The sequence below is a fragment of the Narcine bancroftii genome, chromosome 7 (assembly GCF_036971445.1).
Source record: "Narcine bancroftii isolate sNarBan1 chromosome 7, sNarBan1.hap1, whole genome shotgun sequence".
Lineage (NCBI taxonomy): Eukaryota > Metazoa > Chordata > Chondrichthyes > Torpediniformes > Narcinidae > Narcine > Narcine bancroftii.
The window spans coordinates 192,718,353-192,743,371 of record NC_091475.1 but is presented as its reverse complement, the minus strand read 5'-3'; the positions used below and the strand labels follow the sequence as shown (position 1 = coordinate 192,743,371).

The following is a 25,019-nucleotide window of genomic DNA, read 5'->3' as shown; positions in this document are numbered from 1 at the left end:
TAATCAACATTTTGAAAATGTTTAAGGAATGAATGCATTTAGAAACATTTGTTTTATTACAAATGAATCCCCTGTACTAAAAGTTAACAACCTGACAGAGAATGTTGATTGCTAGCTCAAGGAGCACACACCATTATCAAAATCATTTCACATTATGAATCAACAATATTCAAACTATTTTGAATTATTTTCTACTCAAAACATTTAAAGGAACATCACACATTAGCTAATGATGCCTGGAAACTATTCCCAGTAGATTCTCTAAAAATTAATTGCATTAATAGTGTTACAGAGTCCAGAGGACCCCGAAAACCAGTAGCAATAGATATGCACCACAACACAAGGTTACTTAAACAAAAGTAGTTTTTAATTATAATTGAACAAGAAAACAGAATTAAACTTTAACTTATTACTTAAACTACTTACATAACCTACCTAAATTACTTAATCCCCCCTCTAATACTAAGCGAAGGTTAGTATTATATTTAAGATTAGAAAAGTCCTTTGGATCACAGTCCAATCTCACAGGTTGCAGGCAATTCTTGTACTGTGCACAGAAGTTAGCATTAACAAAGTTCACCAGGCTTTGGTGCTTAACTGGCAAATGGTTACCACTCAGGAGGGTTCTTGCTGGTTTTCAGAGATTCCTTTTCCAGGACATCCGTAACTGATTCCTTCTCAATCAGTCTTGCTGATGAAACTTTCCCCCTTCAGGGTTCTCCAGATGATCCTCTTTCTTTCAGGTCATCTTTCAGACTGCCAGTCTTCTCCTTTGACCAGTTTGCCAACTTTGTCCTTCTGGAACTGATATCTGTCTCCTCTGTTTTCACACCCTCCTTCTCTGAGAGCAAAACTATTCTGTCCAATTTGCAAAGATCACATGTTCCCAGGAAAGCTGTATGTTGATACTTTGTTGCCTCTTGCAAAAAGCACTCTGCAAAAGTCCTGCAGGCAAGTAAATTGAGCGTGGGCAAGCTGCTCCAGCAACTCCTCCCAAGCCACCTCTAAACACCCTGTCACAATAGTTATTGAGAATATTTTCTTAGCAGAAGCTGCAATGCACAAGAGATTGGTATTTATGCAGCCCCTTGAATAACTACACATCACAAAGTTCTTTGATGTATAGAAATGGAATTGCTTGACACAGCAACCATCAATAAGTAAATGTGTGATAATGAACAGTTACCTTTTTCATAAAAATGTGATTTTGAATGAGGATTGAATATTGATGACACTGACAGAGGATCTTTTATGTCAAACATGCCCACATAATAAGCAACTCCACGAGATACTATTGACAGCATAGATTTCTGTACATGTTTCAAGGTGACTCAGAGGCAAGAGTGGTATCAAGTAAGCCACAGATGAAATAAAACAAAATAATTATAATGTATCCATTTACACTACCTACTTTTTAACCATCAGTAAGTACACTGAGGAGCATTTTACACCATTTCTATCTCCTGAAAGCGTTAACTTATTAACGTGGTTTTATGGCCCAAATGGTTCAGTCTCCAAACAGGTCAACAATAAGTGGAAGTCTGTTTGACTTCATTGGTTCAAAAACTAAACCTGATTATGCTGTCATCCAATGAAATCTAATTTCCCAACCGCCCCCCACCAGAGGATTTCAATCATCAGGGAAGTCAACTTTAAATATTTATCTTATTCCAGCATTGTGAGGTCAAATTGCTTTGGCTGAAAATAATCAGTTCTACACATAACATAAATTAGACAACAGTATTTCTATCTTTGGATCTTCACATTACATTAAGAAATCTCATAACTACACATACTTGTGTAATCATCAATCTGTATAATAGTTGACCCCCCCCCATTCTTTGGATTTAAAAAAAAATCGGGTGTTTTGTATGGCCTGTGTAAATATCAAAACCCTTCCCCCCCCCCGCACTTTTTCCCCACCCATTGAACTCCCGACCATGGATCCTAGCCCTGGCCACCTGCCCATCCCAGCTCCCAACTATGGATCCTCGCTCCCACCACCCATCCACTGAAGTCGATATCCAGTTGCTTGCCCATTTGAGCTTCCAAGCATGGATCTTTGCCATGGTCGCCCGCCCATTGAGCTTCCAATGCCCCAGTTGTCTGCCCATCTGAGTTCCCGATACCCCAACCGCGTACTTACCACTGGCAATCCAAGCTCCTGATGCCTTGAACGAAGCAGGTACTTACCGAGGTCAAAAGTTTGACAGGTGTAAAAGTCAACCCCTATCTTCCACCTCACCACCCCCCCCCCCACTTTTTTTTGGGCTGAAAAAGTGGTGCAAAAAAATTGACGCTTACTTAAGTATCTACGGTAATGATAAAGACAGCTAGTAAGTTTAAGCAACAAAATGTATGTATGAAGTGTTAAATTACATTGAAACTCTCAGGGTTAAAGTAGATAGCTCGAACACATTTTAATCAATATTTCTAAATTACAGCGAACCTTTATCAAAAGCTTTTTCAGCTTTATTATGATGATAATTCTCAATCTGAATTAACGCCCCATTGCTCCCTTCATTCTTTGCCTGCAATTCTGCTCTAATTTCCTCAAGTTGCTGCTTTGATTTTGCTGTATCCTAGAGAGAGGGAAGAAAACTTTACATCAGGTATTTAATATATTAGCCAAATACCAAGACTGCTAATATTCATTTGAATTTTTAATTGATTCAAGTCCCAGCCCAATTCCAACCCACTAATTCATAAAACTTGAAATGTCAGACCAATTAATATGCAGACTCAATTCTTTGTCTGATATGGTTTATACTTCTTAACAAATGGCTTCATTTCTTTTAAAAAAAACTGGAAATAGAGACTAGTTAAACTACTAAGCAAGCTTAGATTGAAATTTTAGCTCAGTATAACATTGTTGGTTATATTGTTAAAAAGATAATCACACAAAAATTGAAGCTGATTATGTCTGCAAAATTCCATAGCAGCACTTACTGATCTGAGTTTTACGATGGCTTGTTCCAACACAACTATGTCCCTCTCTTGCTTTTCAATTTCAATCTATTATAAAGATATTCAATTATTATACTTCAACAATACAGTACCATCTAAAATTGGATGTAAAATGGTCACATTTGTTCAATATATTTCAAGAAAGTGATGCCTGCATTGTAATGCAGATAAGATATACTAAAAACTAAATACCATTCAATATATACAAACTGTTACTTACCTTATGATGCATGCAAAGTGCATTGTGATGTCAATATAATTATGGCAACATTCATTACCTTTTAAGGCACACCATGTCCATATAAAAATGTATTACCATACAGAGCAGAACTCTAACTGGGTTAATTCAGCTGTTGCGTATGAAATAAGTTTGTGAACTCAGATCTCAGGAATAGATGGATTACTCAATCTTATTTGACTTCAGTGCATTTGTAATTTTTCCCACCTTACCCCATTTATCTAATATTGTTGACACAAGAGTTAGAGAGAAAAAAACCCAAATCGAACAGCATTGACAACATTGAGTCAAAACCCTTTGAGACTCATCCTTCTCAGTCTTGAAGTGCTTTGACCAGAAACGCCAACAATTCCTCCCTACAACCCTGCAGTTAGACGTACCAAACTTGCTGAAGCTTACTATGAATAACATGTACAATAACTTTTTAATGCGATAAGGGAAGGTTGGATTTGGTATGAGAACTGTTAAGGTACAGTCACCAAAGGTGAACTTGGTGGTAAATGTCACATCTACAAACTACACCCAGTAACTACTATTCTCAGCTGCAGTCAGGGAAAGCAAGAAGAATATTAAACATTTTGGCATTTCCCTTCTTCTGCATTGAAAAGCTTCAAGAACTTATTAACAATAACCAGGAGATAACTTTATGTACTCCTTGAATCTAAAAGTGCAACTTCATTCAAAGTCTGACATTCAAGAATGAACTAAGAGCCTCATATCATGTGCAACTGCTGTTCATGCACATCAACACCTCCACTGGATGCTGGCATCTGAAGAGAGAAGATTGGAAAATGGGATTAAAAGGAAATAAATATCAACCATGCTTTGAATGGTGGCACACATCCATTGGATCATGAGGACTAATTGTGCACCTAAACCATCATGAATTTTTTTTGTTTTGGTGGTGGGGAAGAGAGCTAAGAGAAAGAAGACAAACGGAAAGAGCAGGGAGGGAGAATCGAGAGTAGGCTAGCAGAAACCAGAGAAGTCTATGTTAATGCCATCCTGGAGAATACCCAGATGGAAAATCGATTTTTTTCCTCCACTTTACAAGTGGTCGTGATGGGATAGCACATGACAAATTTACGAATGACACCACAATTGTCGGTAGAATCACAATTTGCAATGAGGAAGTGTACAGGAGGGAGATAAATCAGCTCACTGGGCAGTGTCATGCCAACAACCTTGCATCTATCACTAGAAAAACCAAAATGATTGCCAACTTCAAGGGAAAGTCAGGAGAACACGAACCAGTCCTCACTGAGGGTTCAATAGTGGAGAAGGTCAAGAACTTCAAATTCCTGAGTGTTAACATCTCTGAGGATCTGTCCTCATGAAGTGCCAATTGTTGAAAAAACATGATGTGGTCAAACAATAATCATGGCTTTTATTAGCAGAAACTCATGGTACAATAATGAAAGACAATAGATGCATGTACAGTTATATCCAAGGGGAGTGTCCTTAACAGTAGAGATAATGCACAGCCAATGTTAGTACAGCAAGGCTCACCAGAGGGGAGACAGGCAGCTTGGCAGACATTCACCACACCTCAAGCCTCCTTTGTGATGCAATCATGAAAAAGGCTTGCCAGCAGCTATACTTTGTGAGGTGTTTGAGAAGATTCGGTTTATCACCGAAGACTTTCGAAAGCTTCTACAGGTGTACCATGGAAAGCATTCTGGCTGGTTTCATCATCGTCTGGCTCAGAGAAGCCAATGCTTAGGACAAGCAAAAACTCCAGAGGGTTTGTTAACTCAGCTGCAACATCACAGGCATCAGACTTCACTCTGTCGAGGACATCTCCAAGATGCGGTATCTTAAGAAATCATCCTTTAATCATCATTTTATTTTGTTCTGTTCCATTTTATTTTATTATCTTGAATATGCTTTGGAACTTGCACTTGTGACCACCATTGTTACTTTTTTCTGATCTTGTCGCACACCTTTATAATTGTATTGATCAACTTTTTATCGTAAAATATCAATAAAAATATTTTTAAAAGGACAGTTTGGATCTCCAAATGGAGGTGAGGAAGGAGATGGTGCTCAAGTGTGTCATTTCCTGCAGCAACAGGGGAAAGTGCCAGGGGGGCAACTAGCACTCCAATGCCAATGGAGTACCCCCGGAGTACAGATGGATGCTTCTTCTAGAAAACCACCTCTAGTGCTATTTTCTAAACCCTTTTCTCCCCCATTGAATCTCATAATATAAGAGGTGACCCTCTATGGTGTTTCAGTCAACAATAATGCCCCCACAGGTTTGTGGTTTACAAGCAAAGGAAATCCATGTGCGTTGTAAACAAAAGAGACGGGATTGTTCTTTTAAGTAATGAGAAATGGACATTGCATTATTTGATAAAGTATAATTTTATAAGCATCAAAGGAAGACATTGCCTTTTTCATTTCCCAAGGAAATCCTTAAATGGCCTGCCATTGCGAATTGGCAACCAGCAATCATTGTGCTTGATAAACTAGTTGGCTCGCTATGATACTGTAATGCGCGTCGAAAGAACCAAAGACTTGTTGATCCAAACCAAGGCTTTTATTAACTAAAAGACTGGAGCATATCACAAGTAGGTCGACCAGTCCAGAATGACCTGGTCTGGCGAGGAGCAATCCTTTAAGACCTGCCAGTGGGTGTGGCTACACTCTCAGCCAATCACAGTCATCCTACACTACCATCTGTACATATACACATTAGTGATAGAATCTGTACCATCACAGATACATGTTTCATTTTTAATAAGTCTACCATGGGAGACCTTATCAAATGCCTCACTAAAATCCAAACTACCACCTCTCCTTCCCTAACTTCATCAATTTCTTTTGTTACCTCTTCAAAAAACTCAATTCTGCTCTGGAGGCATGACCTGCCCTTCACAAAGCCATGCTGACTATTCCTGAGATTATAATTCTCTAAATTTTCATAAATCCTGTCCCCAAGAATCCTCTACATTAGTCTATTTACCACTGACACAAGACTCACTGTTCTATATTTCCCAAGATTCTCCCCATTACCTTTTTTTTAAAAAAAAAATAAGGGCACATTTCCCATTCAATAATCCTCTGGCATCTCCCCATGGCTTGAGTGGACTGGGAGCACAGGCTAATTGATGAAACAGTTGAGGAACAGTGGAAGATTTTCAAAGAAATATTTTGTAATGCTCATCAGCAATATATTCCGGTCAGGAAAAAGGGCAACAAGGGAGGGAAAAATCAACCGTGGTTGACAAAGCTAATAAAGGAGAGTATAAAATTGAAGGCGCAGGTGTACAAAGCTGCAAAGAGCAGTGGGAAACTGGAAGATTGGGATAACTTTAAGAGACAACAAGGGGTGACAAAGCAGGTAATAAGAAATGGGAAAAAAGGATTATGAAAGTACATTGGCACAAAATATAAAAACAGAAAGCAAAAAATTTTATAAATATATAAAATGGAAGAGGGTGGCCAGAGATAACATAGGACCCTTGGAGGATGAGAAAGGAAAACTGGTATCAAAAAATGAGGAAATGGCCGAGGCATTGAACAAATATTTTGAGTCAGTCTTCACGGTGGAAGACACGTCCAGCGTGCCCAAGTGCAGAGTTAAGGATACGAATGTTGGGGAGGTCCTTGATAAAATAGTTGTTACAAAGGAAGTAGTGATGGAGAAACTAATGGGACTAAAGCCAGACAAATCACCTGGTCCTGATGATATGCATCCAAGGGTTCTGAAGGAAATGGCCTAAGTTATAGTTGATGCATTGGTGGTCATATACCAAAATTTCTTGGATTCTGGGCAGGTCCCGGCAGACTGGAAGACAGCAAATGTCACGCCACTTTTTAAGAAGGGATGTAGGCAGAAGACTGGAAATTATCGGCCAATTAGCTTGACGTCTGTAGTTGGAAAAATGCTTGAAGCCGTCATTAAAGATGAAATAGTGAAACTTTTGGAACGTAAGGGTTCAATAAGGCAGACGCAGCATGGTTTTAGAAAGGGAAGATCTTGTTTGACAAACTTGTTGGGATTCTTTGAGGATATAATGGGTGCGGTGGATAGAGGGGAACAGGTTGATGTTGTATATTTGGATTTCCAGAAAGCATTTGATAAGGTGCCGCACAAGAGACTTATCAGTAAGTTACAGGAAAGTGAAGTCTGGGGAAGTATATTGGCTTGGATTGAAAATTGGTTGTCTGACAGAAGGCAGAGAGTCGGGATAAGTGGGAGTTTTTCAGCTTGGCAGAGAGTGGTAAGTGGGGTGCCGCAGGGGTCAGTGTTAGGCCCACAACTGTTCATCATTTACATTGATGACTTGGAGGAGGGGACAAAATGTGGTGTAGCCAAGTTTGCGGATGACACCAAATTGAGTGGAAGAGCAAAGTAAGTGTGAAGTTATCCTCTTTGGCAAGAAAAATAAAAGAGCTGAATATTATTTAAAGGGTGAAAAACTACAGCATGTGCAGAGGGACTTGGGAGTGCTTGTGCATGAATCGCAAAAAGTTAGGTTGCAGGTGCAGCAGGTTATTAAGAAGGCAAATGGAATGTTGGCCTTCATCGCTAGAGGAATTGAATTCAGGAGTAGGGAGGTAATGTTGCAACTGTATAAGGTACTGGTGAGACCGCACTTGGAGTACTGTGTCCAGTTCTGGTCTCCATATTTGAGGAAGGATATACTGGCTTTGGAGACGATCCAGAGGAGGTTTACTAGGTTGATCCCTGGGATGAAGGGGTTGACATAATTAAAGATTAAACCGTCTAGGATTGTATTCGCTCGAGTTTAGAAGAATGAGAGGAGATCTTATAGAAACATATAGGATTATGAAGGGTATGGATAGGATAGATGTAGGAAGGTTTTTTGAGCTGGCCGGGGAAACTAAAACAAGAGGACACAGTCTCAAGATTCTGGGGAGTAGATTTAGGACAGAGATGAGGAAAAATAGTTTTTCCCCAGAGAGTAGTGAATGTTTGGAATTCTCTAACCAGGGAAGTGGTTGAGGCTGCTTCATTAAACATATTTAAAATTTGATTAGATAAATTTTTACATGATAGAGGAATTAGAGGATGTGGAGTTAGGTCATAAATTAGATCAGTCATGATCGTATTGAATGGTGGAGCAGGCTCGATAGACCTACTCCTGTTCCTACTTCCTATGCTCCTATGAGAAGACAGACAATTGCCAACACCCCAGAAATCTCTTCCTTCACTACCTGTAGAAACCTGGGGTACATCTCGTCCTGTCCTGGGGACTTATCAATCCTAATGATTTTAAGAAGATCCTGCATTTCCTCTTTCTTAACTTCAACATGCTACACGACATATATTTCTATTCTGACCTCACCTTGGCCAAGGATCCTCTATTAACCACTGAGGCAAAGTATTGATTTAGGACTTCCCCCCCCCCTCCCACCTCCAGGCACATTTACTTCCTTTATGTTCCAACAACATACAGGGCTAGTAGATGAATGGGTCACATGGATACAGTTGAGCAATGCAGGCTTGTGGGCCCATCATTGAATTAAGGAACTGGGAAACTATAGTAACTATTAATGCAATTTTTGTCAACGATTAGATCTAGGCTTTCCAAGATTTTTAGAAAAGCATCCCAGATAAAGAGTGATGGCAGTTTGTCTAAATATAAAAATTTTTAATTTGGACACACCTGACAAATTCTGACCCATCTGAACCTTAAATGACTCAATTTCTCATTTGGATAAACATTTTCTCCCCCACCCCACCCCTGGAAGCAGAAACATCTTCAACAGCTCATTACTCAATATTTCACAGACACATTTATATCAAAATGTTGGATCAATTCTATCTTTGTTAACTTTTACGATTACAACATCAAGATTTCGGGAGGATTACAGGCAAATTCACTGTGGATAACTACATTGATTCGTACCATTTCTGGATAAATTAAGAAGAAAACAATTTTATACTTCATTGCAATGATTTGTTTTGAAAGTAACAGGTCAATGAGATAATGAGATAAAGAAATTAAGAACATAGTAATGCTGGTAAATTTTAAATTCTAACCCACCTCAGAGATTTTAATTTCATTACATGCAACCGCAAGTGCCAATTCTTTATCTTTTTCAAGCTTCTCAGCTAATCGATCTACTTCATTAAGTTCTTCACGGAGCTTCTGGTTCTTCTTTGCCAATTTCTTGACTTGGTGTGATATATCATCTTTACTTTGCAAAAAGCCATGGATTTGTTTCCCTAAAGTACAATTTGCTTTCTCAAGCTGGTTAATCTGAAATCAAAAATGAAACCTTAGGTCTCGATCATATCAAAGATAAATTAGTGAAGATACAGAAATTAACAGGCATCACATTTCTAAGATTTTATTATTTTCCTATCGCTTAGTCGCCTTTGAATCCTTCCATTCCTGCATTTCGACATTGCCTGTTTAGCAACAATCCACAAACACGTATCCACACAGTATGGAGTTCTATCTTTTTAACCATTAACTATGTTCCCAATGATCCATGACATCAATCTAACTACCCTATGAATAAGCACTCTTTTCAGCCATTTAAATTCCGTATTGCTGCTGCTTAGCTATTTGCTCATACTAAACCAGGCTATGGAAAGATGTAGGTTAAATTGGCAAAAGATCTGGCACACACAAAAAATGTGATATTGTTTACTGTCCCAGCTAAATGGTGAGACTTTGCAAAGCTCAGAGACAACATGATCTAATGTCCTAGTACATGATTTACACAAGTCTAGGATGCAAATATAGCAATGTTATCACTTATTATTAGTCAAATTCAACACAAATGTAGTCATTGCTCCAACCTCATCTGCAGAATTGTGAACAGTACTGGCCAGACTAACAAATGGAATCGGGGTGGTAGTCTTAGCAGACTAAGTTGGACAAGTTCAGTTTGCATCTGGTGGAATTATGAACAATGAGGGTGTAGTGAGGTCACTGTGGCTACAGCTAGGTTATAGCCCGAAGGCTGTAGTTCGAATCCGCAGAAGGCACACACATCAGTCGAGTGTATTCGACAATGAGTTTATTCAGTGGCAGCTCTGCTTTTATAGTCAGCTCAGCCACATCACTTCCGGGGCGTGACTTGAGCGGGCTAGCTGCCAATTGGTTACCTCGGATGCCCAGGCCCGCGATCCACCAGTGGTGATTGGCTAGTTTCACCACTTTGCCGGCGGCACAATGCTTTCGACAGCCATTTCCTGTGTTGGGCCAAGGCACAGGCAGCTACACAACACCCCCCCCAACCCCCACCCAGAACCAGCAATCAGGGCACTGTTTATTGGAGGCCATTCCCTGCGCTGTGGGGTCAGGTGAGTGATGGGCTGGTCAAAGACCAAGTAGGCCAGTTTCAACTGGTCAACTGTAAAAGACCCTTCCCTGTCGCTAATGTCCAAAACAAAGGTGGAGCCGTTGTGTCAGAGGACACAGTATGGCCCCTCATAAGGCTGCTGTAGAAGTGGCCGGTGAGCCCCGCACCAAACAAACCCGTATTTACAGTCAGTAAAGTTCTTTGGGACACAAGTGCAAGGTTGGCCGTAGAGTCTAGGTTTAGCGGGGGCCAGGGTGCCTAGGCGCTTGCGTGGTCACCGGGAGCTCCCCTAAATCCGCAGGAGCCATCATGAATTTGCCCAGTATAACTCGGAGTGTGCCGTAGACTAACTCAGCAGAGGATGCCTCAAGTCCTCCTTAGATGCGGATACCTAATAGGATCTGAGGGAGTTCGTCAGCCCAGTTAGGTCTGGTAAGCCGTGCCATTAAGGCTGCCTTAAGGTGTCTGTGGAACCTCTCCACCAACCTGTTGGCCTGTGGGTAATACGCCATGCTGTGGTGGAGTTGGGTCCCCAAGGCGTGGGCTAAGGCAGTCCACTGACTGGAAGTGAATTGGGCCCCCCTGTCTCATGTAAGATGTTTAGGGACCCTGAAATGCACTACCCAAGTGACGAATAAAGCCCATGCTTCAGTGGAAGTCTCTGATAGTGGCACCACCTCTGGCCATCTGTTTGACCATTGTGAGAAGGTAACTTATGTCAATGTCCACATGGATGAAGCGACGACGTGTTGGCTCAAATGTCTGTGGTGAAGCTTTGATTTGAGATGGTGACAGGTAAAATAGATGGGGGAGAGCCAGTGGATGTGGTGTACCTGGACTTCCAAAAGGCCTTCGATAAGGTCCCGCATGCCATGATCTCACTGAATGGCGGAGCAGGCTCGGTCGAATGACCTACTCCTGCTCCTATCTTCTATAATTCTATGTTTCTATGACTGGCACTGAATACAAGTCCTGGCCCACAGGGCAACTTATTTGTGGAGGATGTGCCAGACATACATGTTTGCCACCATTTTGACTGTAGTCCTGATGGCGGAGTGAGCCAAGTTGTGGACAGAGTAAAAATCCTGCCTCTTCCATGCAGCTGGAATGACAGGGCAAGGTTTACACGGTGAGGTGTCGCAGAGCAGCGTGCAATTGCCATGGGTGACCTGGATGTCCTCCAGTTGTAAGCCGATGAGCGCTGCCCAGTACACCAGAATGTCAGGGTCTGCTTGCTGTGCATCAGCTAGGGCCACATAGTCAATGTCAGGGGTAGAGCATTGGCCACCACATTGGATTTGCCGGCTGTGTTCAATGTCTGTTGTTAATTTGAAAATGTAGGACAGATGCCGCTGTTGCTTGGCTGACCATGGATCTGACACCTTTCTGAAGGCAAAGATCAGGGCTTTGCAGTCCGTGTAAATTTTGAAATTCCTTGCCCTCAGGAAGTAACAAAAGTGCTGAATTGCCAGGTATAATGCTAACAGTTCTCTATCAAAGGCCCTGTACTTGAGCTCCGGAAGCCTGAGGTGTTTCCTGAAAAAGGCCAGCGATTGCCATTGTCCATTCACCAGTTACTCAAGTACGCCCCTGACCACTGTGCTGGAAGCATCTGTTGTGAGGGCGGTCATAGCATGTCTGTGGGTGCATGAGGAGGGTGGCATTGGTTAGGATGCTTTTGGTGGCCTGGAAGGCCTCGGTCATCTCCTGGGTACATTGTATGTTTTTAATGGGTCCTGCCATGAGGGGAAAGAATGGGCTCATGATGTGAGCAGCTGCAGGTATGAAGCGGCGATAAAAGTTGACCATACCTACAAACTCTTGCAGTTCCTTCATCGTTGATGGCATGGGGAAAGAGAAAATAGCATCCAGCTTAGTGGGTAACGGCCTGCCTCCACTTTGGTCAATACGATGACACAGGAAGTCAATAGTCTCTCAGCCAAACTGGCACTTGGCTGGGTTGATGATTAGGACGAAATCATTCAGCCTGGAGAATAATTGTTTTAAGTGGGTGGCATGCTTGGTGCGGGTGTGGCTGGTGATTAAAATGTCGTTGAGGTAGACGAAGGCAAAATGCAGATCCCAACCCACTCCATCCATCAGCCTCTGGAAAGTCTGAACTGTGTATATTTAATATGAAGGACATGTGGAGAAATTCAAACAATCCACAGGGGGTTATGATGGCAGTGTTTGGAATGTCTTTGGAGTGTACCAGGATCTGGTGATAGCCCCTGATGAGGTCCACCTTTAAGAATATCCGTGCCCCTTGCAGGTTAGTGGTGAAATCTAGGATATGGGGCACAGGATATCTGTCTGGTATAGTGGTCTTGTTGAGGCAGCAGTAGTCTCAACAAGGTCTCCAACCACCCACTGCCTTGAGGACCATGTGGGGAGGAGAGGTCCAAGGACTATCTGAGCTCCGCACAATGCCAAGTTCTTGCATCTTTTCGAACTCATCCTTGACGAGGTTGAGTTTCTCGCGGGGAGACGCCACACCCTGGCGTGGATGGCCCTCTGTAATAATTTGGTGCCTCACCCCATATTTGGGTTCTGCTGAATGGAAGTGAAGCATGGTGATAGAGAGGAATTCTGCTAAATTCGTTGTCGGCAGTACTCACTGAGCACAGGTGGGGGCTGGTGAGTTCACTGCCCTTGAGCGAGAATGACTGAAATGTCCGTGGGTGCACCAGCCTGGATCCTTGATATCCACCACGAATGAATTGGCCCCAGGAACTCTGCACCCAGTAATGATTGTTGCATGGCCATCCTAAACTTCCAAATGAACTGTCTGTCCCCAAAGTGTAGGGGAATGGTGTGGGTGCCGAATGTTCCGATGTTGCTCTGAGCTCCCAGTCCACTTTGAGGCAGGAATAATGCTGTATTATGCTCCAGTGCCCACTAAGAAATGTCAACCTAACAGGGAGTCTTGAATGAGTAGTAGGCTATGCAGTTGGCTGGTCGACGCAGCCATTAATGATGGACGGGCTGGGTCTTTCCCTGGAACACACAAGGGGAGCGGCATCAACAGGCCTTAGAACCCCACCGTCAGTGATAGAAACAGTACTTCTCACCGTTAGAGCATGGCGTTCGGATGGTCAGTCAATGGTCTTCCTGGCCCGGCACTGATGATGCAATGCTGTCACTTGCTCGAGTGAAGTGCAGGTGTCCCTCTTCGCTGCCCATAGCAGGTCTGCTTGGGCAGCCACCTTCCTGGGGTCATCAAAGTCTTCTTCCGCAATGAGCAGCCGGATGTCCTTAGGCACCCTTTCAAAGAAGATCTGCTGGAACAGCGGGCAGGAGGTGTGGCCATTGTTGAGAGCAAGCATGTTGCTCATGGGGGCTGAAGGGGCCCTGTCCCCCAAACCGTCGTAATGCAACAGTCAGGCAGCATGCTTGTGCTTTGAAAGCCTGAAAATGGAGATTAACAGCTCTTTGATGGCCACATACCTTCCTTTTTCTGGAGGCTGCTTGAGGAAGTCGACGATGCGGGCTGCGGTGTCCAGATAGAGGGTGCTGACCATGTGTCGTTGGCAGACATCCATCGAATGGCGAACTGCGCCTCAGCTTGCGACATCCAGAAACCAGATAGATTTAACGCTACAGCGTTGATTGCAGGTTGCTCTTCCATCTTCAGGTCCAAAGCGCCATTTGGACCAGTCAGGGTCACTATTGTAGCAAGGTTGCTATAACTACAGCTAGGTTATAGCTCTCGGTTATAGCTCAAATCTGCAGGAAAAGACATACACGCACACACCAGTAGAGTGTATTTGACACTGAGTTTATTCAGTTGCAGCTCTGCCTTGTTTAGTCAGCTCGGCCATGTCACTATTGGGGAGTGGCGATTGGTTACCTCGAATGCCCGGGCCCAAACTGAGCCCCCTACGATCCACTGGCAATGATAGGTCAATTTCACTGCTCTGCCGGCAGTCTATGGAAATGGACATTTCAATCCACACGATGCTTTGCTGGTTGCTGCATTTGACGGCCATTTCCTGTGTCGGCCTGAGGCGCGGGGCAACACAAGGGATGAATTAAATGGAGAAAAAGTTCTAAGAGGTCCTGATAGATTTGTTGAAAAATCTAGAACGAGGGATTACCATTTTAAATTCTTCACAATTTATTTTCATAAAACTTACTCATACAATACTTTCAGAAATGTTGTTATTTTATAAACATCTGGGAAAACATTTGCAATATTCCTGGGCAGCCAAAGAATTTCTGGAGAAAAGGGGCACGGCCATGCAAAGGACTTAGACATGTTTTGATCAAGCTCTCCATGAATAGTAACTAAAAGACAGTTAAAATCTTAAAATTAAGAAACCAAGGCAGCTGAGAACAAATATAGAAGAAGCTTATACTCAGCCAGGAATATTGAACAAAAGCCTGAAGTGAGCAGTTTAAGAGTGGCCTTGGGACTGGTGAACCCCAGCAGAGCTGGGCAGGGGGGGGGGGGGGGTGGTCGGGACAAAAATTAAATATTATCATGGAGAAAAATGGAAAACACAAGCAATTGATTTGCAGGCATCAAAAATGTAAAAAGAGCCATAACTGAAAGGACTGAAATTAAAGAAATAATTGAAGACTTAATGGAAAGAATAAACCAAGCAGATGTAGGCTTGATAAAAAACACAAGATAAGCTAAAAGTTTTGGAAAAAGATGTGAAGAAATGGGAATTGCACAGACAAGATCTGCTGGACAAGATTGACCACATGAAGAATTTTAGCAGACAAAATAATGTTTGAATTATCGGACTGAAAGAAGGAATCAAGGGAAGAGATTCGCTAAACTTTGAAACATTGATCCCACAAGTATAACATAACATATAACATAACAATTACAGCACGGAAACAGGCCATTAGGCCCTTCTAGTCCGCACCGAACCAAACACCCCTTTCTAGTCCCACCTCCCTGCACAATGCCCATAACCCTCCATCTTCTTCTCATCCATATACCTGTCCAACCTTTTCTTAAATAATACAATTGACTCCGCCGCCACTATTTCTCCCGGAAGATCAATCCACACGGCTACCACTCTCTGAGTAAAGAAGTTCCCCCTCATGTTACCTCTAAACCTCTGCCCCTTAATTCTTAACTCATGTCCTCTTGTTTTAATCTTTCCTCCTCTTAACGGAAATAGTCTATCCACATCCACTCTGTCTATCCCTTTCATAATCTTAAATACTTCTATCAAATCCCCTCTCAACCTTTTACGCTCCAAAGAATAAAGACTTAATCTGTCCAATCTCTCCCTATACTCTAGATGCTTAAACCCAGGTAACATTCTGGTAAACCTTCTCTGCATTCTCTCCACTCTGTTTATATCCTTCCTATAATTAGGCGACCAGAACTGCACACAGAACTCCAAATTAGGCCGCACCAACGTCTTATACAATCTCAACATCACCTCCCAACTCCTATATTCCATGCAATGATTGATAAAGGCCAGCATACTAAAAGCCTTCTTCACCACCCTATTCACGTGAGTTTCTACCTTCAGGGAACGATGTACCGTCACTCCTAAATCTTTCTGCTCTTCTGTATTCCTCAATGCTCTCCCATTTACCACATATGTCCTATTCTGATTCTTCTTACCAAAATGAAGCACCTCACACTTATCAGCATTAAATTCCATCTGCCATTTTTCAGCCCACTTTTCTAAGCAGCCCAAATCCCTCTGCAATCCTTGAAAACCGTCTTCATTATCCACTATTCCACCTATCTTAGTATCGTCTGCATATTTACTAATCCAATTCACCACCACATCATCTAGATCATTAATGTATGTAACGAACAACAATGGGCCCAATACAGATCCTTGAGGCACACCACTGGTCACCGGCCTCCAACCTGACAGACAATTATCCACTACCACTCTCTGACCTCTCCCTCTCAGACAATGTTCAATCCATTTGACTATCTTAAGACTGCACCTTCCTAACTAACCTTCCATGTGGTACCTTATCGAAGGCCTTACTGAAGTCCATATAGACAACATCCACTGCGCTACCCTCATCCACATTCCTAGTCACCTCTTCAAAAAATTCAATCAGATTGGTCAAACATGACCTTCCTCCCACAAATCCATGTTGAGTGCTCCTGATCAGACCCTGTCTATCCAGATGTTTATAAGTACTATCTCTAAGAATTTTCTCCATTAATTTACCTACCACAGACGTCAAACTTACAGGCCGATAGTTGCCAGGCTTCCTCCTTGAACCCTTTTTAAATAACGGAACCACATGCGCAATGCGCCAATCCTCCGGCACTATCCCCATATCTAATGACATTTGGAAAATTACCGCCAGAGCCTCTGCTATTTCCTCCCTCACTTCTCTCAATGTCCTGGGGAAGATCCCGTCTGGTCCCGGAGACTTATCCACCTTTATATTCTTCAAAAGCCTTAAAACTACACCTTTTGTAATCTCTATATTCCCCATATTTACCCAATTTGCTTTTTTTATCTCACATCTCCCAATATCCTTCTCCTTAGTGAATACCAAAGAAAAGAAACTGTTCAATATCTCCCCTATTTCTCTAGGCTCCACACACAGTTTTCCGCTCTGATTTTCTAAGGGACCAATTTTGTCTCTAGCTTTCCTCTTACCATTAACATATTTGTAGAACTCTTTTGGATTAGTTTTCACCCTGCTTGCCATAGTTTTCTCGTACCTTCTTTTAGCTTTCCTAATTCCTCTCTTAAGATTCCTCTTACATTCAATGTATCTTTCAAACATCTCCTTAACTCCATGCTTCTTATATCTAATGTACGCCTCCCTTTTTCTTCGAACCAAGTGCTGGGAGAAGACGAATTCAGGGAAAAGTTACATTTTGAAAGGCTCACCAGACCCTCTGACCTAGGAGAGCAGGCGATCACCAACCACAACCAGCCCTGGTAACACTTTTGAGTTACTGGGAACAGGAGACAATTCTGGGAGCAGCATTGAGCAAAATAATGGCCTGCCCAAGATTGATCATGAAAAAAAATTTAAGTCCTACTTTGATTAAGCAAAGGAAGGAGCTTGACAATATAAAAAGACAATTGCATTCTAAAAACTTGAAATATTCAATGATATACTCAATGACTCTGAAGGTTGAAGTAGCAGAAGGTAATTTGCAATTTTTCAAGTCCATGAATGAGGTGGAAGACTTCCTTTGAGGTTTATGAAAAGACCTAGGTTGCCAAAGACTGAAGAATGTTTACAATGGGATTTGTATTATTTTTAAACCATCTTGGTTAAAAATACATTTTATTGAAATGTTCATGGAGAGCTCAGAAAAGAGTAAAACTTGGGATAAGTAGTTTAAGGGGGAGAATGGCACCCAGAGAGGAGCATCTATAAAAAATGATGCTAATTGGGGTGGGGGGGGGGGGGGGCGGGTGTGCGGGGTGGTGGTTCTTCCTCATAGGATGCTGTGAGCTTTTTTTTTGCGGTTTTCTGTTTACATTACTGTCAGGGCAGAGGCATTGTATGAGGTTTTTTTTTAAAAAAGGGAAAGATCACTATTATTTAAACAATTGAAAAGGTTTTTATGTTAAACAATATTTGCTTACAAAAATCAACATGGATAGTATGCTAAAATTTGTTAATCTTAATGTTAATGGGATAAACAGGCCAGAGAAAAAGAAGCGGGTCTCAGCGCACCTAAAATATTTTAAAAGGCAGGTATAGTCTTTCTACAAGAAACACATCTTACTAAATTGGAACATGCCAAATTAAAAAGAGGATGGGTGGCACAAGTAAAATCATCTACATTTGGCTCAAAAGCAAGAGTAGCGATTTTAATAAAAATATACCAATAATAATGGAAGAGACACTGACTAACCAAACCAGAAGATTTGTAATGCCACATTGTAAAATTTATGCAGAATCATGGACTTTTATGAATGTCTATGCACCAAATTATGACAATGAAGCCTTTACGAAGGACATCTTTTTTAAAAACAGCAGAAGAAAGACAAAATATACTGGTTGGAGGAAATTTCAATCTCTGTCGAGATCCAATACTGGATAAGTCAGCCAGAACAGTACAAAGGCAAAAGCAACACTATCATTTATGAAGAATTTAAATATGATTGATATTAAGGAGACAACTTAACCCAGTAGAAAGGGACTATTCGTTCTACTGAAGGGTACATGATCCACATACAAGGATTGATTTGTTCTTAATGTCTGCCCAGTTATAAAGTAGAGTTGTAAAAATGGACTATTTTGCAAGACTGTTATCAGATTATTCGCTATTGTGATAATGGAAAAACAAGAATGCCACACTGTTAAAAAGGAAAGACTTTTGTGAGTTTATTAAGAGATAGATAGAACTATTTTGTGAAACCAATCTTTTTTTTTAAACTGATAATAGCTTTTTAATAATGGGATATGCTTAAAGCTTAACTTAACAAATTATTTCCTGTACCAAAAAATCTTGAGAGAATATGCTACAGAGTTGGATAGTTTAGAGCAAGATATAATGAAACTGGAAAAATATCAAAGAACAGGGTTACAAGAGAAATAATAGATTATTAGGGAATTTTAAAAATTGAGATAACATTACAAATGTACAGAACAGAAAAAATTATATTAAAAATGAAATAAAAAAATTATGAAATAGGAGAATGGGCACACAGTTCTATCTTGGCAGGTAAAGGCAGAGGGGTCATCTAGGATAAAAAATGCAATAAAAACAGAAGTCAACGATAACATATTGTAGCGTGTGCTATGGTAGAGCGTGAAGGCAAGACTAGGAGAGTGCAGTCGATACGATCTTTATTGACGGCTTGCCCTGCTTTATATAGGCCTGGTCATTATGTTGCTTCCGGTGGAAATTACGTTACTGGCTTGCCGGCCACAGATAGGCCAGTGTTCCTGCATGGGCAATTAATATTCTTCTTACCGCAAAATACATGTCCCATAAATGTTAAGAATAAAAACAGTTTATCTGCTGGCAATAGCAAATTGTTACAAATCTCCAAAAGTAGATGAAATGTTTATCATGGAAAACACTAGATGCATGTCAACAAAAACAATCTGATACACATTCAAAATGCATGGAAAGAGTTGAAATTACCAGGTGCTTAAGCCATTTTGTACATTTTTTTTAAAAAACCAGTTACATGTAAGTTCCAAATTAAATCACCTGAAAGGTTATCTGAAAATTATCTTCACTATCTCTCGCTTTGTATTTATATCCTGTGAGTTCAAGGGCTACTTCAGATTCAAAATTCTGACCCAAGAGGTCTATGCCATTTGTTAGCTTTTCCTGTGTAAGAAAAAAAAGTTATTGTCATGTACATTGCACAACGTATATGTGCACCCAAATCCTTACTTGTTGCATGCATTTGTAGAAAAAAGTAAACTTAATTGAATTTAAAAGGCAATAAATACACAAAATTGATAATTATTATCTTCTTTCTTTGGCTTGGTTTCGCGGACGAAGATTTATGGAGGGGTAAAGTCCACATCAGCTGCAGGCTCGTTTGTGGCTGACAAGTCCGATGCAGGACAGGCAGACACGGTTGCAGTGGTTTCAAGGGAAAATTGGTTGGTTGGGGTTGGGTGTTGGGTTTTTCCTCCTTTGTCTTTTGACAGTGAGGTGGGCTCTGCGGTCTTCTTCCAAGGAAGTTGCTGCCCGCCGAACTGTAAGGCGCCAAGATGCACGGTTTGAGGTGAGATTACTCCACTGGCGGTGGTCAATGTGGCAGGCACCAAGAGCTTTCTTTAGGCAGTCCTTGTATCTCTTCTTTGGTGCATCTCTGTCTCGGTGGCCAGTGGAGAGCTCGCCATATAACACGATCTTGGGAAGCGATGGTCCTCCATTCTGGAGATGTGACCTACCCAGCGGTTTGATCTTCAGCAGCGTGGATTCGATGCTGTCGGCCTCTGCCATCTCGAGTACTTCGATGTTGGAGATGAAGTCGCTCCAATGAACGTTGAGGATGGAGCGGAGACAACGCTGGTGGAAGCGTTCTAGGAGCCGTAGGTGATGCCGGTAAAGGACCCATGATTCGGCCGAACAGGAGTGTTGGTATGATCACGGCTCTGTATACACTAATCTTTGTGAGGTTTTTCAGTTGGTTGTTTTTCCAGGCTCTTTTGTGTAGTCTTCCAAAGGCGCTATTTGCCTTGGCGAGTCTGTTGTCTATCTCGTTGTCGATCCTTGCATCCAATGAAATGGTACAGCCGAGATAGGTAAACTGGTTGACTGTTTTGAGTTTTGTGTGCCCGATGGAGATGTGGAGGGGGGTGCTGGTAGTCATGGTGGGGAGCTGGCTGATGGAGGACCTCCATTTTCTTCAGGCTGACTTCTAGGCCAAATATTTTGGCAGTTTCCGCAAAACAGGACGTCAAACGCTGAAGAGCTGGCTCTGAATGGGCAACTAAAGCGGCATCGTCTGCAAAGAGTAGTTCACGGACAAGTTGCTCTTGTGTCTTTCTGTGAGCTTGCAGGCACCTCAGATCGAAGAGACTGCCATCCTTGCGGTACCGGATGTAAACAGCGTCTTCATTTGTTGAGGTCTTTCATGGCTTGTTTCAGCATCATGCTGAAGAAGATTGAAAAGAGGGTTGGTGCAAGAACGCAGCCTTGCTTCATGTCATTGTTAATGGAGTAGGGTTCAGAGAGCTCATTGCTGTATCTGACCTGACCTTGTTGGTTTTCGTGCAGTTGGATAACCATGTTGAGGAACTTTGGGGGGCATCCGAGGCGCTCTAGTATTTGCCAAAGCCCTTTCCTACTCACGGTGTCGAAGGCTTTGGTGAGGTAACAAAGGTGATGTAGAGTCCTTTGTTTTGTTCTCTGCACTTTTCTTGGAGCTGTCTGAGGGCAAAGACCATGTCAGTAGTTCCTCTGTTTGCGCGAAAGCAGCACTGTGATTCTGGGAGAACATTTTCGGCGACACTAGGTATTATTCTATTTAGGAGAATCCTAGCGAAAGCTGCCTCAGGACCTTCGTGATGCCATCATCATCACCCTGTACAAAAACAAAGGCGAGAAATCAGACTGCTCAAACTACAGGGGAATCACTCTGCTCTCCATTGCAAGCAAAATCTTCGCTAGGATTCTCCTAAATAGTATAATACCTAGTGTCGCCGAAAATGTTCTCCCAGAATCACAGTAATTATTATCTATTGGAAGTTTAAATATACATTACATTGGAAATTTTTTAAAATATGTTGTCGTGTGCTACAGCAGAGTGGAAGAATAACACACTCGAAGGGGTTATTATCAAGGCTGCTTTATTGCTCTCCCTGCCCTTACTTATATAGGCCCAGTCTCCCACTATGGGCTGTTTTCCCACCGTTGCCGGCAGAATTGACATCAATGGTGTTCTGGTCGCTGACTGGTCAGTGTTACCACCGCACGGGCTGTCAGCTGGGAAGAAAGCCCATTAACCTGCCTGGGCTTTGCAAGACTGCCATGTTCATCCACCATTTTGTGTATCAGGTCGCCTCTCAGGTAGCAGGCCGCGACACAACGACCCTCCATCCTCCCCACCAACCAGCGATTTGGGCACTGTCCTTTGATATTGGCAGTCTGCCCCTGCATCTTGGGGGCTGCATGGTGACCGGTTGACTAGTGTCCATGTGTACTGGTTTAAGACAGTCGATATTGAATGACTCCTCCTTACTGCCAATTTCCAGCAAGCATGTAGATCCACTGTATCTGCTCACTCGGTAGGGTCCTTCGTACTGTCGCTGTAGAGACGTGCAGTGTACTCCCCGTCGCACAAAGCTGTATTTGCACATCTTTAGATCTTTAGGGACAAATGTTCTGGGTTGGCCATGTGGTGAAGGCTGTGCCAGTTTGAATACCTAGTCACTCCTTTAGTTTTTCCCCCAACATTGCTGCTGGTGGGTCTTCTGTGTCCTTAACAGTAGCCAGGATCTCCCTCGTGATGACCAAGGGTGGGCTGTATACCATTTTCACCGACAAGGCATTGAAGCCCTCTTTTGGTGCTGTGCCGATCCCCAGGAGGACCCATGATAGTTCATCTGTCCATTCCAGTAAGCAGAGCCATCAGAACCGCCTTCAGAAGTCTGTGGAACCACTCCACTAACCCACTGGCCGGGGGTGGGGTAATCTCCACATGGCCTCCACCCACCTTTGGTACCATGTGTAGGGGGAGGCCCAGGGACTGTCGAAATGCCGCATGATCCCCAGCTCCTACATCTTTTTAAAACACTTCTTTCACAAGGTTGTTTCTCAGCAGGAAGGTGCTGTGCTCTGGCAAGGAGTGGGGGACCCTCTGTCAGGGTATGGTACCCTCTGTCAGGGTATGGTACTGTGCCCCATGTTTGGGCACAGCCGAAGTAAACTGTGGCGCCAGGATGGAAGGGAATTCCACCAGGATGGAAGGGAATTCCACCAGGATGGAAGGGAATTCCACCAGGATGGAAGGGAATTCCACCAGGATGGAAGGGAATTCCACCAGGATGGAAGGGAATTCCACCAGGATGGAAGGGAATTCCACCAGGATGGAAGGGAATTCATTGTCAGATGCTGTGACAGAGTCAAGGTGGGGAGCCCATAACTTAGCTTCACCCAGTGAAAAAGCCTGCCCTTTGAGGTCCATGCATGTCCTAGTGTTCCACTACAGCGCCGCAGTCCCTTTTTGCTCAACAGAGCACGTCCACCTCACCGGTTACTACCCTGGGGTCACTGAAGTCTTCGTCAGTGAGCAGCAGTCTGATATTCTCAGGCAGCTGTTGCAGAAAAATCTGCTCAAAAAGCAGGCAAGGCTCGTGCTCCTCAGCCAAAGCCAGCATGTCGCTTATGAGGATGGATGGGGCCCTGTCCCCAAGTCATCTATATGCAAGAGTCAGGCGACGTGCTCACACAGTGAGAGCCCAAAAGTGTGGGTTAAAACTCTCTGAGGGCATCATATTTGCCTTGTTCTAGAGGCTACACAGGAAATTACCATTGATGCTATGTCCTGGCTAAGCGAGCTTACCACATAGTAGTACTTTGTGACTTCGATGGAACTGGGCTTCAGCCTGCTCAAACCACACCTGTGGCTGCGATGTCCAGAACATTGGCAGCTTCAAGGAAACTGTGTGGAACATTGACTGATTGATCATCGTCGGGTCCAAATGCCATTTGGACCAGTCAGGGTCACCAATGTAGCGCACGCTGCAGAAGAGTGGAAGAATGACACACGCTCGATGTGGTTATGGTCAAGATTGCTTTATTGCTCTCCCTGCCCTTGCTAATAGGTCCAGTTTCCTGCCACTGGACCCTGCTTTTTCACCATTGCTGGCAAAAGTGATGTCAACTGCATTCCAGTCGCTGATTAGTTGGCATTACTGCCAAGCAGGCTATCGACTGGGAAGAAAGGCCATTAGCCTGCACGAGCTTTGCATGATCATCATGTTTGTCTGCCACGTTTATGTCTCAGGTTGCCTCCCAGGTAGTGGGCTGCTATAATGTCCTAAATAGCCTGGTGGTAATATAACCATTCCAAGTAGGCTTTATTAAAATTTAAGTTGGAAAAATGCCTTTTATTATATACTAGACCATCAGCAATGGTAATAAACAAAGACAATGGTATTTTTAACATATGTATGTGGGGGCAAAAACAAAACCATTACAGTTCAGGTTTAATTCTGAAAAGATTATTTTAAAGTTCAATCTCAGAAAGCTTTCATGTTGAAGCTCAAAGTCTTTACACAAGCAATTATGGAGTAAATGTGAGGCATCAGATTTCTTTGTTGTTCAAAATGATTTTGAGACATCATCGTCAGACCACTTTAAAACTCAAATTTCTTGTAGAATTGTATTCTGAGCAATGTTTCTTCATACGAGCAATTTGTCCCCTCTTCCATAGAGGTTTCAGAATCTACGTGCCACACGATGAATCTATCCTCTTTTCAATGAGACAGTGAAGTGGCTATTTTCTTCCATTATGATTTCACAAACCCAGACAAGGGCTGAACAAAATAACCATTTAAAATTATTATGATTCAGATGCAAGATTAACTTTGTTTCCTTAATTAAAAGTGTCCTTTTCAATGGACACAACAGTCGAAAGTGGTCTCGTCTTCCTCATTCAAAAGCCACTTATTTTGTGTTCTCCTTTGACGAAGAGTAACATGTAATAGCACATTTTCTGGCGACTGTATCTTCAATCCTGTCTTACAGGATGGCCAACTTTTTCTGGTTTCCAAATGTTCCTGTTTTCAGTAATATCTTTTTCAGTAATAAAAGGTGGTGCGCATAGACAATTTCAGCAAAATTACCATCAAGATTGGGAACATTTATAATTAAAATTTAAGATGGCAAAGAGAATAGATGCAAGTCATGATACAATAGAAGACAAAAAAATAATGCAATGACAAGGGCAGGTGTGAGAGATGAGTAAAACGAATATGAAAATATGAGAGATGAAGAAAGCTAGTATGGATATATGCGTAATGAATAAAGCCAGTATGAATAGGATAAGGGTAGATAATAGAATGTAGGAAGTAAAGTTAGTCTGAATAAGATAAGGGTCTTCCAGCCTTAGACAGAGTCAGCAAGTTCCGCATATGT

The 25,019-nt window shown here is 42.3% G+C and overlaps 1 protein-coding gene across 5 annotated transcripts in view; it reads right to left on the bottom strand.

The window, feature by feature from the left end:
• Positions 1 to 25,019, bottom strand: part of tsga10 (testis specific, 10) — a 124,660-nt gene that overhangs the window by 82,750 nt on the left and 16,891 nt on the right. For 2 of the 5 annotated variants that reach the window (XM_069891848.1, XM_069891850.1), the window contains exons 2-5: positions 19,629 to 19,751; positions 9,226 to 9,441; positions 2,950 to 3,015; positions 2,450 to 2,582 (exon numbers count right to left, since the gene is read on the bottom strand). In XM_069891848.1, the coding sequence (XP_069747949.1) occupies positions 2,450 to 2,582; positions 2,950 to 3,015; positions 9,226 to 9,441; positions 19,629 to 19,751 (538 nt within the window). Of the gene's footprint in view, positions 1 to 2,449; positions 2,583 to 2,949; positions 3,016 to 3,059; positions 3,163 to 9,225; positions 9,442 to 19,628; positions 19,752 to 25,019 lie in introns of those variants that run through there. The other 3 variants (XM_069891849.1, XM_069891851.1, XM_069891852.1) reach the window with 3 other exon arrangements.